Source organism: Eucyclogobius newberryi, unplaced genomic scaffold (assembly GCF_026437365.1).
Source record: "Eucyclogobius newberryi isolate DKJ021-1_F unplaced genomic scaffold, fEucNew1.0.hap1 SCAF_13, whole genome shotgun sequence".
Taxonomy (NCBI): Eukaryota; Metazoa; Chordata; class Actinopteri; order Gobiiformes; family Gobiidae; genus Eucyclogobius; species Eucyclogobius newberryi.
The window spans coordinates 11,937,682-11,954,357 of NW_027315757.1; the positions used below are offsets into that span (position 1 = coordinate 11,937,682).

At 41.2% G+C, this 16,676-nt stretch overlaps 1 protein-coding gene across 2 annotated transcripts in view; it reads left to right on the top strand.

Annotated features, from left to right (window-relative positions):
- prkcbb (protein kinase C, beta b) overlaps positions 1 to 16,129 on the top strand; it is a 126,042-nt gene extending 109,913 nt beyond the window's left edge. Inside the window, exon 17 of one of the 2 annotated variants that reach the window (XM_072442613.1) lies at positions 15,645 to 16,129. In XM_072442613.1, the coding sequence (XP_072298714.1) occupies positions 15,645 to 15,800 (156 nt within the window). In that variant the 3' untranslated portion in view covers positions 15,801 to 16,129. Of the gene's footprint in view, positions 1 to 779; positions 5,494 to 15,644 lie in introns of those variants that run through there. The other variant, XM_072442612.1, reaches the window with a different exon arrangement.
- Positions 16,130 to 16,676: the final 547 nt, after the last annotated feature.

Below are 16,676 nucleotides of genomic sequence, written 5' to 3' on the forward strand. Positions count from 1 at the left end.
AACTGAAGTAATTTCAAGATTCGAACCGTTTTAAAATAACTCAAGTTCAAAGTTTAAAAGTTCAAGTTCTTCTTAAAGTTTGACACAAAACCATTATATATATATCCATTTTCGCAAACTTCAAAGTCTACGTTATTGTTGCAAAAACTCCCCGTCCTCAGTTTGTGCCATGTTGCTCGCAGTTTCCTTGAGTTATTGTCCTGATTCAGTAGATCACATCTCAGCAGGCTTTCATAGCTGCTGCATATAATTAACCTACAATTAACCCGTAATTGTCCCGTAATGAACGGCTTTCAGCGGGTTCGTTTATGCTTGCTTAGGCAACACATCTTGCAACATAAAAAGTTCTTCAGACACAGTATTTAAAACAAAGTGCACTTCCATTAGACTGGTTATCATTTGAGATGCATGTTTTAAAATGTGTTGCTTTGGATATTGGAAGAAGAGATGGCAAGCGTTATGGTGGGCTCAACGATCAAAAATCATTGATAAATCCAATTGTCTTAGGGATTTATGCTTAAATTAAGAGTGCTCTCAGTTGCAGGCGGCACAAGTCGACAACTCTGAGTCAAAATGTCTGAAATGAAATGTGGAATGATAAAATGAAGCTCACCAAAACTCTTGACCTTCCGATATTCGAAACAATGTTCAAATGTTGTCATCTCACCACCTGGTTCAACCCACCATTCCCTTTTTTGTTCTCCTCTCTCCCCCTCCCTCTCCTCACCCGCTCCATCCATCCCCCCCATTCCCGCCTCACTCCAAACCCTCTCCAACAGTGTGGACGCGAGGCGGAAAACTTTGACCGTTTTTTTACCCGCCACCCGCCCGTGCTGACTCCGCCCGACGAGGAGGTCATTCAGAACCTGGACCAGGACGAGTTTCAGGGCTTCTCCTTTATCAACCCAGAGTTCCCCGGAGCCACTCCCCCCACAGGTCCCGAGCAGCCCTGAGAACGGCGACCGTGGACACTCACGCACTCTCATTCACGCTCACCAGAATAGAAATGTTCCATGATATCAAAAGGCATGTTTTCTCACTCTTTAGAGGCTTGAAGTCTGAAACGTACGGCAGGTCTACGACTGCAAGGTTTCAAAATGAATTACAAATCATATTCAAACGTACACAGCAGGTTTTATACAGTTTAAGGTGCACTGCGTAACTTCTCTGTTAGAAGAGTCTGTACCTGCTCGTCTCCATGAAAATGTTATTGCCTTGTCTAAACTGCTGTTCCAAATTACGGCATTAAACTTATCTATCGCCATGGAGACAAGGACATCCCAGGGACAGGAGCTTGGACCCGTCTTCTGGCCTGTCCATATTGAACATCCTGAAGGTGCCACTGGTGGAGAAGTGACGCCGCTCACAATAATAATCCTGTTTTTTCTTGATAATGATAAAAACACCTGTTATTGAAGATAATTGAGAGGTTTTATACTTTGGAACGTTCCAGGCAATGCAATAACATCTCCATGGAGACGGGCTGGTGGCAGACCCTCCACCAAGAAAGTTGCCTAGTTCACCTTTAACATTCCTCTCTTCATAATTCTTTTGAGTTACCATGGATATGACATGAATGAATATATAGGTATAATACTATCCAGAAACACGAGGCTGTAGACGACAGTGGACTGTGCCATACCGGCCTGAGCTGTACTTGTTAGTGCGGGATGGGTCGTAGAATTGTGAGTTTAAAATGTGCTGCATAATGTGGTTCTGTTTGATCCCTTTGACAGCCAGAAGGTGGCGCTGAAAGCTCTGAACTTTCCCCTCACACATGCGCAGGGGACGTTCAGCGCTTTCAGCACCGCCTTCTCCTGCTCATCCGGGATTCATAGAACTGTAGTTATGGAACTGTTGTTTGAATGTACGCCAGTTATTGTTTAGAAATATGAATGGTTTTACTGCTCTCCAATTCATTTTTATGGGATACACTCTCTACACAAATTGTTTTATAATATAGTGAAAATATGAATGGAATTTTGAACAGATTTACAGCCAAAAGGACTTCAAAATTATGTGTATTAGTGAAACTGCCAAAAAGAATCCATGTTTATTGCTTTACAGCTGTATAATACCACACAAGAATAAAAACATTGCATCTCAGTACATTCAAAAACACAAGAGACGGCTGCATACCTCTTAGTATAAAAAAAGCTTTAGTATTCCATTGACACTTTAATATTATGTATCGATTATGTACTAATGAGACCTTGAATTACCCTGAATGAACCTTCCCTGCCTACCCCAGTGTTAGCGCTGTAATGTTGTCGTACAATGAAAGCCATTAGAATTAGACTGTACATACATTTATGCATCTTATAATATGCTTGACCTACCTGTGCATGAGTTCCTATATTGAACTGGAATTTCTCCTTATCATATTTTGGCATTCTGTGCTTCTTTCTAAACGTGGTGTGCATTGACAGTAAGTTCTGCGGTTGCTCGATGCAGCCTGGTAGTCTCGTTTGTGCCACCCTCCATATTGAATTTGACTGTGCATTCGGGTCAATAATGCTAAAACGCTATGGGGAAATGTGCTCTTTTGTAGGCTGTTAAGTAGACACAAAGTTAAATATCCTATACTTCTGTTTGTATTTAAGCAATTCAAAAGAGTAGGGTTTATAGAAGGCGCGATCCCCAGACGTTTGTTTACATCGACGGAACAGATCGGCCGCGTCTCGGCGAATACTGTGAGAATTGTGTTAGCGCGCCCGACTTTCCAGCCCTTCTGTGTTTTGTTTGGATGATGAATATCTCATATACCCCTGCCCACGTCCGTATCAAAATTTAATGTCGCAATCCACTTTACTTCCAAACAAGTGGCCCCACAAGCAGAGAGGGAGAAGTGGAGGTTAGAGATAGTACGATGGGATAAAAAAGACACATTTAGCTAAGTATGGGTAAGTACGTTGGTGTTTATGCGTATGTTTGTGTGTCGTTTTTAGCAATGTGTGTTTTGGCATGCAATACACTGAACTATTATCGAATTGGACCTAAAAACGTTGTGTTACAAGGCTAAAGCAAGGCCAAATTCACTGTGATTGGTGGGTGTTCAGGCAGTATTCAGTATTTTGAATGAGTTTTTTGGTTGATTTGGAACTATCACATGATTTATGGGGATTTGAAATGAATTATTTACAGCACATTTCAAGACTTAACTGATTATTATTTAAAAAAGCACAGCATTATGATAGAGGTCAATTTAAGTTAACTTTATTAGAGGTGGCCAGTAGAAGATGGAGGAGGAGTCATGTTGGATTCAGAAGAGCCAATCCAGGTACAAGCTGCACAAAAGATACAGAAAAGACTCTTCCTGCAATTCAACTTTATTCACATGATTAGCTTGATTATGTTTGCTAAATGCATTCCCTATCAGAGACCAGTAAATGTGTAGACACTGCGTTCATGCTCACTCCATCGATCACTTAGCCTGACCAGCCAGTCCCACGTTCAATGCAGAATGGTCTGGAATCGGACCATAAGGGAGCGTTAAATAAACTCCAAGCAAGGGACGGTCCAACCTCTCTCAAATACAGAAGTAGTCTCTCAAACATCCTTGTAACATTTGCTTGTTAGTTGCAGAAATCGGTGCCGTTTCTCAGTGTATTTTTCCTATAGCCGTTAGCATTAGCTCGCTCAAAAACAAAGCCTCAAGTAATGAGTAATCCAGAGGGTTTGGGCTGGTACCAATCCTTTCACCACGTTTAGGGCAAAGCCTCATAAAGTTATTATTCAGTGTGTAAAACCTTTTGATGTTTTTATTTTAGATGATTGGCTAATTAGCGTGTAAAACTGGCATCTGAGCTACAGGCTAACAAACTTTTAATTGAGATTTAGATTGCAGTGGATTAGCTTTCTGGATTTGTGAGCATCTAGTGAGAATCCACTAAACATCCTCTTTTACTCGTACCTAAACTTCAACACGAGGATCGGCTTCATTTGTGTGCGAAAGAACATTTGACGTAACTCCGGTTAGCATCAGCTAGCCAAGTGATCGAGTTTGAGAAATGTGTCTCTGAAAGTCCACATTCCCTATAATCAAGTCTGTATCCCTTATTATTTCTGCTATACAGAATTTATTAAGTACTCCAGGAGAATGTAAAAAAAAAAAAAAAACTATTCACAAAGCACTGTGAGCGTATGAAGTTTACGGAAATCATTGATGGAGCGAGGTTTCTTATGTGGTCAGTTAATTTGCATGTTTCCCCGCCACAATTACCACAACTCATTTAACATGAAAGGGTTACGTGTATTTTTAATAACACGATTGGTCATATAATGTTTAATTGACTGGAATGTGACTGTAAAACATGTCGGCGAGGTTTTGATGTGAAGAGCGGAGTGGAGTGGCCTCGTCTCATTGATAAAAGCAGAATATGTACTGAAACGCTCTGACGATTTCCATCTCCTTTTAGTGCTCGTGTCCGGTTTCTCATTTACACACAGCGGACCAAAAGCTCTCAGAGCACCCGCTTTTGAGCGGATGAGTGGGTGCAGCGCTCCTGAAACTGTTTTGAAATTTAGTTTTGGAAATCTCTCATGCAGCTAAGATCGGTTTAAGAGCAGGTCTATTTGCGGTTTGTACTGTAACTTTTGTGTTTTTTACTTAACCCTTTTCCATGAATGACGATGTCGCTTATTATTGTGAGAGATATTTATAACATGTTGCAAAAGAAACAAGACCTGCATGAGTTAAAAAGGCTTGAATTCAATTTTTATTTTTTGAATCGTGATTGGTTTAGATTTGTTTGGTTTGCGCTAGCCAAATTGACTAAAAAACCTAGTCCTTTTAAATTACAAGAAATACAAAATTAAAAAAAGCCTTGTTAATTTTAAACTGCAGCAGCCCAAATGTATTCTTCTTTCCCCAATGTACGATCTTTTCACAACTTTCATACGCCAGAGCAGAGTTTTGCCATCACGGAAAAGCTAACAACAACTAGCATGCTAACAGCGCACCAGCGTCAAATAAAAAAGCTTTATAATTAGATCATTTGAGTTTAAAGAGTTGTTTTTACAGCACTATACTCCAGCAAAATGTATTTAACTTATAAAAAAAAAGTCTGGTACAGCCCCTTTAATTTTAACTTTGCTTATATCAAGTTAAATATTGAATTGAAATGGTTTTAGTTCATGTCGCTCTTTTGATTGGCAGTGCACATAGTAAACTTACATATCTGTGTCAAATGTTCATGTGGTCAGTATTTCAATGGACTAATGGAGTGGCGTCCCACTGAAGCAAAACAAATGGACTTTGCATGAGAAATCCGTAATCTTTTTATATACATTTACAATATTAGAGCGATTTGTCTTGGGCGTCTTCGATGCGTAATGTGATCATAGCTCCTGTGTGTGTTCTATGATACAAAATGAATTGCATATACATATTATTTACAATGCTTTTTACATTGCTTTTCATGTGCCAAATGTTTGTTTTGAGGGAATAAAAGGTATACTTAATAAATAATAAAGGATTTGAAAGATGTGAAAGACTTGGATTTGGTCTGTTGATAAATTCTGGAATATGTTTAATATTTCCCCCCCCCTTTTTTTTTTTTACACTTGTTTTTTGGGCTGTCACGTTGAAATCTGTTAAAAGTGACATACTGTGCAAAATGCTTGTATTCAACTTTTATCCTTGTCACAGCAGTGTTTCTTAATCATTAATGTTCCTGCAGGTTTGAGTCATCCTGTCCTGCAACTCGGGCAGAAAATGACTGTTTTCACCCACCCCCTAACCCCACCCACACCCCTGTACTTAGTTGTGATTATTTAAAACCATTAAAGTAAAGGAAGTTGTTTTTTTAAGCCACGTTTCCCAGCCACGTACACATCTTTTACCGATGTCCTTATTTTCTTAAGTTTATTTTCCTCTGTCGTTACAACCGGGAACGCTTCATCCCTCGCTCGGCCTCTGCCGCATCTCCTCAAATATCGCCCGATAACGGGACCAACTCTTTATTTTTGCTTGAATTGATTTGTCACCCTGTGTATTGATTATTTCACAAACTTCTTCCACTGACACTTTTCGGCTCTTTCGTCTGCCATTTCTCTCCACTTTGGGTCAGATTTGTGACGTTTATTGCCTATTGATGACGTTCGGGTCGGCTGAACGGGACATGAGCGTTCAGACTCACGTTACATTCTAAAAGTACGGAAACAGATTGGATTTATTTCCTCATTTTCCTTATTTGATTATTTTATCAATTACCCAGAGTTAAAACCCTTTAATAACTGGCTGCTGTATCACTATAATAAACTGCCCAGTGCATGTTATTCTAGAGGTGTGTTCGTAGCTGCATGGGGTCAGTGAGGAGGGGAGTTAAGAAGGGTCTTGATCAGGCCTGGGGGGGGGGGGGGGCTGAAGAGGATGTAAAGCCCAGTTCTGTGAAGCGAGGTGGGCGGCCACGACAGGCTGTGCATATTTCATGGCTGCCACTTATCATAAGAGCCTGGTCCTGATGGGGGAGTGTAGGACTGATGACTTCAAGGAAATCACATGCTCCACACACCGGCCCCTGCCTCACACACCGGCCCCTGCCTCACACACCGGCCCCTGCCTCACACACCGGCCCCTGCCTCACACACTATATCACGTGTAACGAGCGGCGTATAAACGATATTGACGATTTGAAAGCTCGTTTGTCATTTGTGTCAAAGTGAACACGTGATCTCTTGTGTAAAGATAGAGGTCAGTTCACTTGTGTTTGGAGCGTTACAGACCGAGCCAGATGGGGTTTCAGAATGTTCTGTTGTATTATGCTGCGATAAGGGGTTTCGTTTTGTAACCTAATCATTTTCTTTCTTTTCTTTTTTGCTACGCACAATTCTACACATTTTTGTTCTTTTGGTTGAGTTATTGGCTAGAATTGTCTGGTTTCTTTGCTGGTTTTAAAGTTGAGATGCAAAAAACGACTCGACTTTGAGGACACACACAAAAACATATTGGAGGACTTTTGAATTGCCACCTAATGATGTCATGGTGTTTTAAGCTCTGTAAAGAGAGACTGGCAGTATAATCCAGATTAATAGAACATGTGGAAGTGAAACACACTATTCCAGGTATGTTTTGATGAGGATTGTGCAGAATCTGGAACCTTTAAGATGAGACGCTGCAGGTAAACTGGAACCTTAGAAATAGATCTCAAGTTGAATCTTAATGAGCGTTAACTTAAATGTAAGAAATCGGTTATTACAAGGTTTTCATAAATAAGTAAGTGCACATATTTGATACATGAATGAAGCCAGGTTTAAATGTATTTTTCTTTCTTTTTTTCATATAAGGTACAAAATGGACTAGGGAGACGTTGTAGCAAAAGATTCAGTTGTATCATCTGGACTCGAGTGCAGATGATACAACTGAATCTTTTTCTCCAGTGGAACGCTCCTGGATGAATGAGGCATTCCACCCACACTAAGAAGACTTCGTTTGTACTTGAGTCAACTAGATCTTTAAAATTGGCATAAAAAATTGAACTCTGCTTTATTTTTTGGAGTTAAAATTAAAATGTTTGTTCGGCGTTAAAACGTTAATAAACCGGCCTTAGAATTGCATATTAACACATCTTTCAGTATAAATACAAGATTGTAAAGTTTGACTACTTTAGAGGCTTTAAAATGAAAATACAATGTTGCATTTAAATCTGTGAATGCAATCTGATTAAATTAAATCTTAAATTAATAAGTATAATTAATACAATTAAAATATGAAATTAATAAAATGTATGTTAGATGCAGATTTGGACAATGTCTTGTTGATCAAACTGACCCAAAACTGAACAAATATTAATGTTATGCAGTTATATGTGTGTAAACCTGTGTATTCCTCACATATATGAGCACAACAGGTGCTATAGTCTTTACTACAGTAAAGTCCTGTGTTTTTATCTGCTTCCACCGCCGCAGCCACATCAAAATGCTTTATGCATCTTCTCTGTCGTTCCACACTCCTGTGAAATTGTTCCATTTAACTTGTTTTATGTTGTCCCCAAGGAACGCTTCAAAGTTGAGAGAAATCTCCTTTTTGTCAAATGTGCTGATATTATCTGTGTTGTTCTTGTAAACTATGAAGCTGATCATATCTGAGACTCGCAAAGATAAAGAATCTCCATGAAAATGGTGCATGTTGTTCTGTCGATCACATGTCAGAACGATCATGTTGTGCCAACACTGTAACGTCTGGGACCATCACTCATACAAACGTGCAGGAATATCACAGTATTATCAAGGACGTATAGTTGTTTTTATTGGTGCTTTTTAGAGACGACATACTCAGTACTCATAAAAACTATTAAAAAACAATTATTTAGCAATTGTTATTTGTCAGTTATAGCTTAGCATAGTTTTATAGCATTTTTTCATCTACATCTCACCTCTGCATGTAGTTCTCACACAGGGCTGGGCATTGTTAAGAAAAATCTCATTCTTGTTAAATACTTTTTGCGTTGATAAGAATATTTTTACTGTCAAAAATGTGCTAAAATATTCCTGTAAATGTCCTGCATCGCACCAAACACGAATGAACCCTTAAGTGTCTAAATATCACTTTATGTTTGGAAGATCACAATCATCGTTTTGGTCTCTTTGGCAAATCTTCAATCATTTCAATGATACGATTTACTCTATTTTAATTTTGTAGAACAACAACTGAAATATGATCCATTTTTCGATCCATTTCCATCGTTTAGTCGTGACGATCTGAATGCTCCGGTTTGTTGGCATTCAAATCCAAACGTGCCTCTGCAGGAGAGTGAGCAGAAGAGTGAGCAGGAGAGTGAGCAGGAGAGTGAGCAGGAGAGTGAGCAGGAGAGTGAGCAGGAGAGTGAGCAGGAGAGTGAGCAGAAGAGTGAGCAGGAGAGTGAGCAGGAGAGTGAGCAGGAGAGTGAGCAGAAGAGTGAGCAGGAGAGTGAGCAGGAGAGTGAGCAGAAGAGTGAGCAGGAGAGTGAGCAGGAGAGTGAGCAGGAGAGTGAGCAGGAGAGTGAGCAGGAGAGTGAGCAGAAGAGTGAGCAGGAGAGTGAGCAGGAGAGTGAGCAGAAGAGTGAGCAGGAGAGTGAGCAGGAGAGTGAGCAGAAGAGTGAGCAGGAGAGTGAGCAGGCAGGAGAGTGTGCAGGCTGGAGAGTGTGCAGGCAGGAGAGTGTGCAGGCAGGAGAGTGAGCGAGGCCCTGCATGCGCTGTATAAAGTCAGTCTTGGAGTGGCTGTAATAGCCGGCGTGCACAGTGAGCTGCAGCGCCAGGGCTGGAGTGTGTGTCATAATTAATTCCAAATGTTGCGGCCCCCAAATTAAAGCTAGTGGCTCCGGCACAAAGCAGCCTGCGCTTATCAGCCCAAAACAGGTCAGTGCTCGATAGCGCCTTTCATTCACCCTCGTGGGCTCCCCCCCCACCCCCCCCCCCCTTCTCTCTCTCGCTCGCCCCTCTCGCTCGCTCGCCCCTCTCTCTCTCCTCTGACAGGGACTCGTCTCTGCTAATCCTCCTGTTACTGAACGGGAGGCAGCTGAGGCTGAGGCTGAACTAAAGAGTCGGTCTCATGTTTCTCTTGTAAAACGAAAGTAAAGGTTCTGTACTTAACATGACAGGCTGGACTACACATCACTAAAACGCAATAAAATTGATTATATTGAAGGTTTTACTTAATGATTTTGCTTATTTTTCCCCGAGTTTATCCATTTTTGTGAAGTTTATAATTACCGTATTTTCCGCACTATAAGGCGCACTTGGATTATGAGGCGCACTGTTGATAAATGGTCTATTTTTGACCATTTTTCATATATAAGGCACCGGACTATAAGACGCATTAAGCGAATCAAAACGTGTACCAGACAAAATCACTTCGATGTCAGTAAACACAACCAGAATTAATCCATAAATAAGGGGCACTGTTGTTTGTTGAGAAATGAAAGGCTTTTAAGTGCACCGTAAAACACTGTGAACGAGGGCCAAAACACGTCTAATTTACGGTTATGATTTTACAGAATGATTTGACTTGATAACGTGTTTATTTTGTGAAATGCCTGTAGTTATGTGTCTGGACATTTTCAATAGCACGTGGCTTGTTGATGACATAAGGATTCTCTCCTCTACTTTCAGTCATTTTCTATGTTATTTTGTGTATTTTTCTTCACAAACTGCTATAATGGAAAATGATTATGTTTACTTCAGGTCCAACCCACCACACAAAGCAATAACGACTAAAACACATGAGAACCTGTCATAGTAAAACATTCAAGTATCTACACTATACTTAAGTACTCTGTACTTTCTACTTGACTACATTTTTGAGCTGGACTGAAAAGTGTTTTTTCTTAGGGTTTTAAACCAGCTGAATTGGCTGAGAGGTTTATTTTTCAGCACATTTATAGTGACGTCTTACAACACCAAGTACCAAGTCCTGGCTTTGAGCAATCAAGACCATTCTTTATCAAGATCACAATATGATGCTCAAATAGCTCTTACTCGTCACTCTTAAAAGTCATATTTTTAGGGTGCACTTTAAAGGACACATTAAGCTAAATTCACTTTATCCATGTTAAACATTCTGTTCCCTCATTAAAAACATACGTTGCATTCAGCTTCATGCTCGTTTGTTTGATGAATCCTGTTTAACTGGGAGTGTTTTTGACGCTTTCTCATCAGGATTCATCAAACTACTATAAATGAAACTACATCCAACTCCAGGCATGTTTTTGATGAGGGAACAATGTGATAACATGGTTGAAATTTCAAATGAAAAGTAAATTTGGCCTATTATATGTACTTTAAAGGACACTAACAATACAAATGATGCATAATATTTGTCCTTTAGTACTTTTTCACCGCTGGGACACTAATGGCAGGGATGATGTGTGTTTGTGCTGTGCCTATCGCTGCATCTCCACCCAGGGCCTGTGATATGTATCTGGCCCTGTCCTCTTCTGCTGTGCAGTGCTCTGTGCGTACCCCTGTCTCTGCCTGGCAGCATTAGCAGCAGTTGAAGCGTGTGCAGATGAACACATTATGAGCTGGCCTACATGGCTGGCAGCTGTGTGCATGTGCAGGGCTCGCTCAGCACACGCACTACACGCGTGTGCAAGTGTCTTCAATCGCCACTACGACCACAACATGAGTCAGCGCTGCAGCGCTCGGAGGACGGGCTTTAAACACACCTGCTGCCCAAAGGTGATGTGTAAGAACAGGATGTACACAATGTAATGTTATTGTTATTTTATATACCGTATTTATAATATGCCAGGATCAAGCCGGTTAGTGAAAGGTGCACCAGGTGGAGGGTCCATCACCTGCTTTTCTCCTTAAAATGATAAAAATGTGCAGCAGACTATGGTGATCCTACTGAGCTAAACTTACACACATCCTCTCACTTCACTGCTCAGTCCTAGCCCTATGACAGCCTTCTGAGCATGCGCATGACTTCACTGCTCAGTCCTAGCCCTATGACAGCCTTCTGAGCATGCGCATGACTTCACTGCTCAGTCCTAGCCCTATGACAGCCTTCTGAGCATGCGCATGACTTCACTGCTCAGTCCTAGCCCCATGACAGCCTTCTGAGCATGCGCATAACTTCACTGCTCAGTCCTAGCCCTATGACAGCCTTCTGAGCATGCGCATGACTTCACTGCTCAGTCCTAGCCCTATGACAGCCTTCTGAGCATGCGCATAACTTCACTGCTCAGTCCTAGCCCTATGACAGCCTTCTGAGCATGCGCATAACTTCACTGCTCAGTCCTAGCCCTATGACAGCCTTCTGAGCATGCGCATAACTTCACTGCGCAGTCCTAGCCCTATGACAGCCTTCTGAGCATGCGCATAACTTCACTGCGCAGTCCTAGCCCTATGACAGCCTTCTGAGCATGCGCATAACTTCACTGCTCAGTCCTAGCCCCATGACAGCCTTCTGAGCATGCGCATAACTTCACTGCTCAGTCCTTCTGAGCAGGCGCATAAGGCATAATCCACAAACATCCCAGACTCCCAGGTGCAGGATCCTTCTGCGCGGTGTGAGGCATGTGCAGACCTCTAAAAGAAGCTGCTGTTCGCTCTGGTTGTAAAAAGTGGTGGTCGAGAGCGGATCTTGGCACGACATGTGCTCAGTCCGTTAAGAATGTGTTTGAATCAGTAGCTTGGAAGCGATGTGCAGCCCGCTCAGTGTCCAGCAGGAGAACTAGAGGACACTGTGACATCAGGAGGAGGAAACAGGCTTTTTGGATATATTTTGGAACAATTTAATGATAGTTTTGACATACAGTGATCTTAGATTTTACTGGCCAATCTCCTTGTGATGACCGCGTGTCATTGCTCCAGGTACTGCGTGTCCATGGCAACAAGCTGATGGCACACTCGGCCTCAATGTTCCACCTGGAATATTACACAGTGCTTCTTTAAGGGAAGCTATTGACTCTACATGTAAATTGAAAAAATGGGGAACTAGGGAAAAAATATATGAAACGTAGTTCTGAATGTTATGGGCGCTTGATTTGTATTGTTGTTTTGACAATATATGTTACATTATATTGTCTAATATCAAATATTAAAAATCACAAAGAGACAAAAATGTCTCCCAAACACAAGAACAAAGTGATATTTTTGCTCTTTTGTGGTTCATTTTATATTTCATTCATGTTTCGTGCAATACTTGAACCTCAACCCAGACATTCACAGGGACATTTAGCACATCCCTGTTTATTGAGAAAGTATCGACTAAATATTGTTATCAAAATAGTGCGATATAAATATTTGTCAATATCATCACCGTCATTATTTTCTATACTAGAATAACCACAGATGGGTTGGTGTTTGTAGCTCTGCATGCAGAAAATGCTCGCTTCTATTCTGAATTCCATCTGAATTGTGGGGAAAGTGTGCGTGTGCGGTGTGGCTCAGCTCCAGAGGTATCCAGGACGACCACCGCTCCTGTCAGGCCTGTGGACAGTTGGCAGCTGAAGGTAGGACCACATCCATCGCCTGGACTCCCCTGAACTCTGTTGGCTTAAACCCTTTGCATTCTGCTGCTGCCATTTGAATCCTCTCTTCTGGTCTCTCGCTGCACTCGCACTGGTCAGTCTTTGCTTTCTTCTCATTCCTCTGCTCAGTTTGGCCCGTGCAGTATTCATGCTCGTGGATTGGTGGGGTTTTGTGGCAGCGCCCTGTGTCGTGAATATATGTGGCGACCTGCTCTCATTCCCTACTCTGAGTGTGTTTTCACCAAGTTAGCTCATGTCAATACACGCTTTATACTTGAGTCACTCCAATGTGGACCTTTTCAGTTTATTCTAAATGTACGCTTCTTTATTGTTACTACTAGTTTTATTAACACTAAATTATGACATAGATAGATAGAACCATCATTGTTTTTATTTTTCTGAATTACAAAATGAGCTTTAGACAGTTGAATAAATAACATTCATGACAAACTACTACAGTGTTTCATTCTGCTGATTATTTATTGTATCTCATATTTTTTGAAGCGATACTCTATGTTTAGACTTTAGGGTTTTTGTGTCAGGGGCTTTAATTACTTCTACATTCTCTTTTGCAATACATCGCACTTCACATTGTATTATCATGACTAGGCCTGTCACAATAGTTATTATATAGACTTATTGTTCCATGTTCAGTATGACGGATGGAGCAATAGTTTTGGGGGCTTCATTTATATCGTGTGTGCCTTTTCCATGCAATATTAGAGAACTTCTTCCTATTCATTTGTATTACATGAACATTAAAAATCTAATTAATGACACTAATTAGCTAAGTGTTTAGTGTTTAATTCTGTTATTTCACATTGCAGCTCATTTACCAGGATTCTCTTACTATAGTGTTATTGTGTTGATTGCATAAAGTGGCTTCAATACCATTATTTATTTGTATTTGCAAAATCTGCTATTGTGACAGGCCGAGATGAAAATCAAATATTACATTTTTGTTGTTGTACAATAGAATAGTAAAAAACTAGTACATGTTCATTTGGGGGCTCGCTTTTACTGTTGCTGCTGTTACTATTGTCATACTTCAAATGATTCAAACTAAAAAGCAGTTGCCTTTTTTCGCGGTGAAACGTATTTACCGTAATTTATTTTTTGTTGAATGCACGATAATATCACAGCGCTGTACTCGACTGCAACGAATAATGCATTTTACGGGTTAATATATTGTTTATATACTCCGTTTTGAGACTTTTTACTTTGCGCACAATACATTTTACAGCCCAACACTAAATCTATGTCTTAAAACTAGCTTCTAACGATCCATCTTTTTCATAAACATACCCAGGACATTAATATCTGCCTGGAACCGGCTCACTCGGTCACGACAGCCTCTCTCCCTCCCGTCTCCGCCGCACATCCTAAAGGCTACACATGGCATACAACTCCAGAATACCACTGGCCTTTTAGTATCTGATCTTCCACTCCAGCCCCGCACGCTGCATACACCTCGTACATGACAATAAGAGTGTGTTCTTTATGTCCGGATGCATCGAAAAGGCAACCGCTGCACTTTCAGCTCCCCCGCGCCCCTCCCCCACACGCGCACACAGGCCTTATCTTCGACACATGCCCCGATCCCTCCCAACTGTACGAGCGCGCTTTCTCTGCAAGCGACGTGTCCGTGAGAATCCTTACACGGGCAAATGAACACACGATTTGTCTCTTCATGTTGAGGGAACAGCAAAAAGTAATGGGGGGGAAAGTGCTATGTAGTAAGTGTAAAAGTGTTGGACTGGAATGGGGGGTGGAGATGTGTGTTTCATTGTTATTTTAATTGGTTTTGATGGTCTTTTTTGTGCAAAGATAAATCAAAATTGATGCTTCTAATAAATTCAGCACCACTTCACGGGCCAAATTAGACTCCGCAGAGGACCGCGTTTAGCCCGCGGGCCTGACTTTGCCCATCCCGTGTCAGAGGTTGAGCTGAGATCACGCTAAACTAAAATGGTTCATCTGCTGATCCCTCTTAAGGTGCGACACAGGTGATAAAGGGATAAACTCTGAAACTTTAGTTCAGTTCACCTACAACTTTATGTCATTATTTGATGTTTTCATAAGGTATTTCCAAAATGTCACATATTTGGGACATCCAAATCTGAAAAGAGCCAGGTTTAAATGTCTTGCAAAAATGAAGCAAGACATTTAAACCTGGCTCTATCCATTAGATGCAAAAAAAATACTTGATGAGATTAGAGCTATCCTATTTATCCTATTTATTATTTGATCTGACCAAAACCTTTGCTGCCTCATTTTTGGGAAATAAAACTTAAATACACCAGGCTTTGAAATAGATGTCAACAAATCCATCAAAATCTTTATGTGCAAGTTGGAAAATGTAAAAATGTAAAAAAGAATATTGCCTGAAGCGTTTCACTGTAAATGTTCTAGAAGCAGATGTTCAGTTTGTTGCTGTACTGTGGAACATTGCCGGCAAAACAACATCTCCATGGCGACAAGGAGGAGCCTTTAGACAAGTTAATACAGTTAGTTCACCTTTAACAATGAAAACATTTGGAGCAAAATATGCGTTCTCCACTCTCCAGAAGATGCTGCCCTCCATAGCAATCATTAATGCTACAATGCTAATATCTAAAAACGTATGCCTCTCCCTTGTCGCTCTCCCTTCTCCCCTTCCCCATTTTTTCCCCCAAACCTCCTTTTCAGAAAACCCGTAAGGACACCTGCAACTTCGACAAGGAGTTCACCAAGATGCCCGTGGACCTGACGCCTACGGACAAGCTGGTCATCATGAACCTGGACCAAGACGAGTTTCTCGGTTTCTCCTTTGTCAACGCCGAATACGTGGGCCCCAACATTTAACACACAATCCAACCTATGGACTACATATGTAAGGTTGTAGAGAAATTAGGAACTACCTGAGCACAATTTGTCGGTGTAGCATTTTAGCCCATGCATGGAATCAGAAATGACAGCTACACGACAGAGATGTGCCAAAGTGTGTTAGAAATGCAACGGCCATTCAAAGAACGGACTGAACATAAAGTATTGAAGTCTAAATAGTCCAAAAATGATGCTGGGTTCTAATACACTTTGTTTATCTTGTGCCATTTTGAGCTTGTTAATCTAAAACATGATAATTGTGCGTGTTGTTGTAGCTACTAAGGGATAAACACACATTATTTTATCCATTCTAACTGATTTAAAGCTGCACTAAGAACATTTTCTGTCTCCATTGAGCTACTCTTACTTTGGAGAGAGTTTATGGCCATACATAGTGCACCTTTAATACATAAACGTTTGCGATCATTGAACTGCGTAGATCCTAATATTAAGTTAAGTACTTTATTGTCATTAAGTTGTACAACTAAATGACACAGATAGGCAGTCCTGAGCCGCCGTGACCTAACGCGGCGCCACTGCGGTCCAACCTGACCCACGTGTTTGGAAAGAAGAACGAAGCACCTGGAAGAACTCTGCACAGACACGGGGAGAACATGCAAACTCCACTCACTGTTTCCCGTCTCAGGATCTTCTAGAGGCGAGAGCGTTAAGCACTCTCAGCCACCATCCGTGCGACTGCTGCGCAACTCGGTGTAACTTAACGTAACTTCAAGCAGAACTAAGAAACTGTGGCGATAGAGCTCCCCCTGCAGGGCGCTTGTGAAAATGCATTGTCGGAAAATTAAACGCAAAAGTCGACGTCTGCAAATGCTGTAAGGCTTTCTGCCCAGAGAC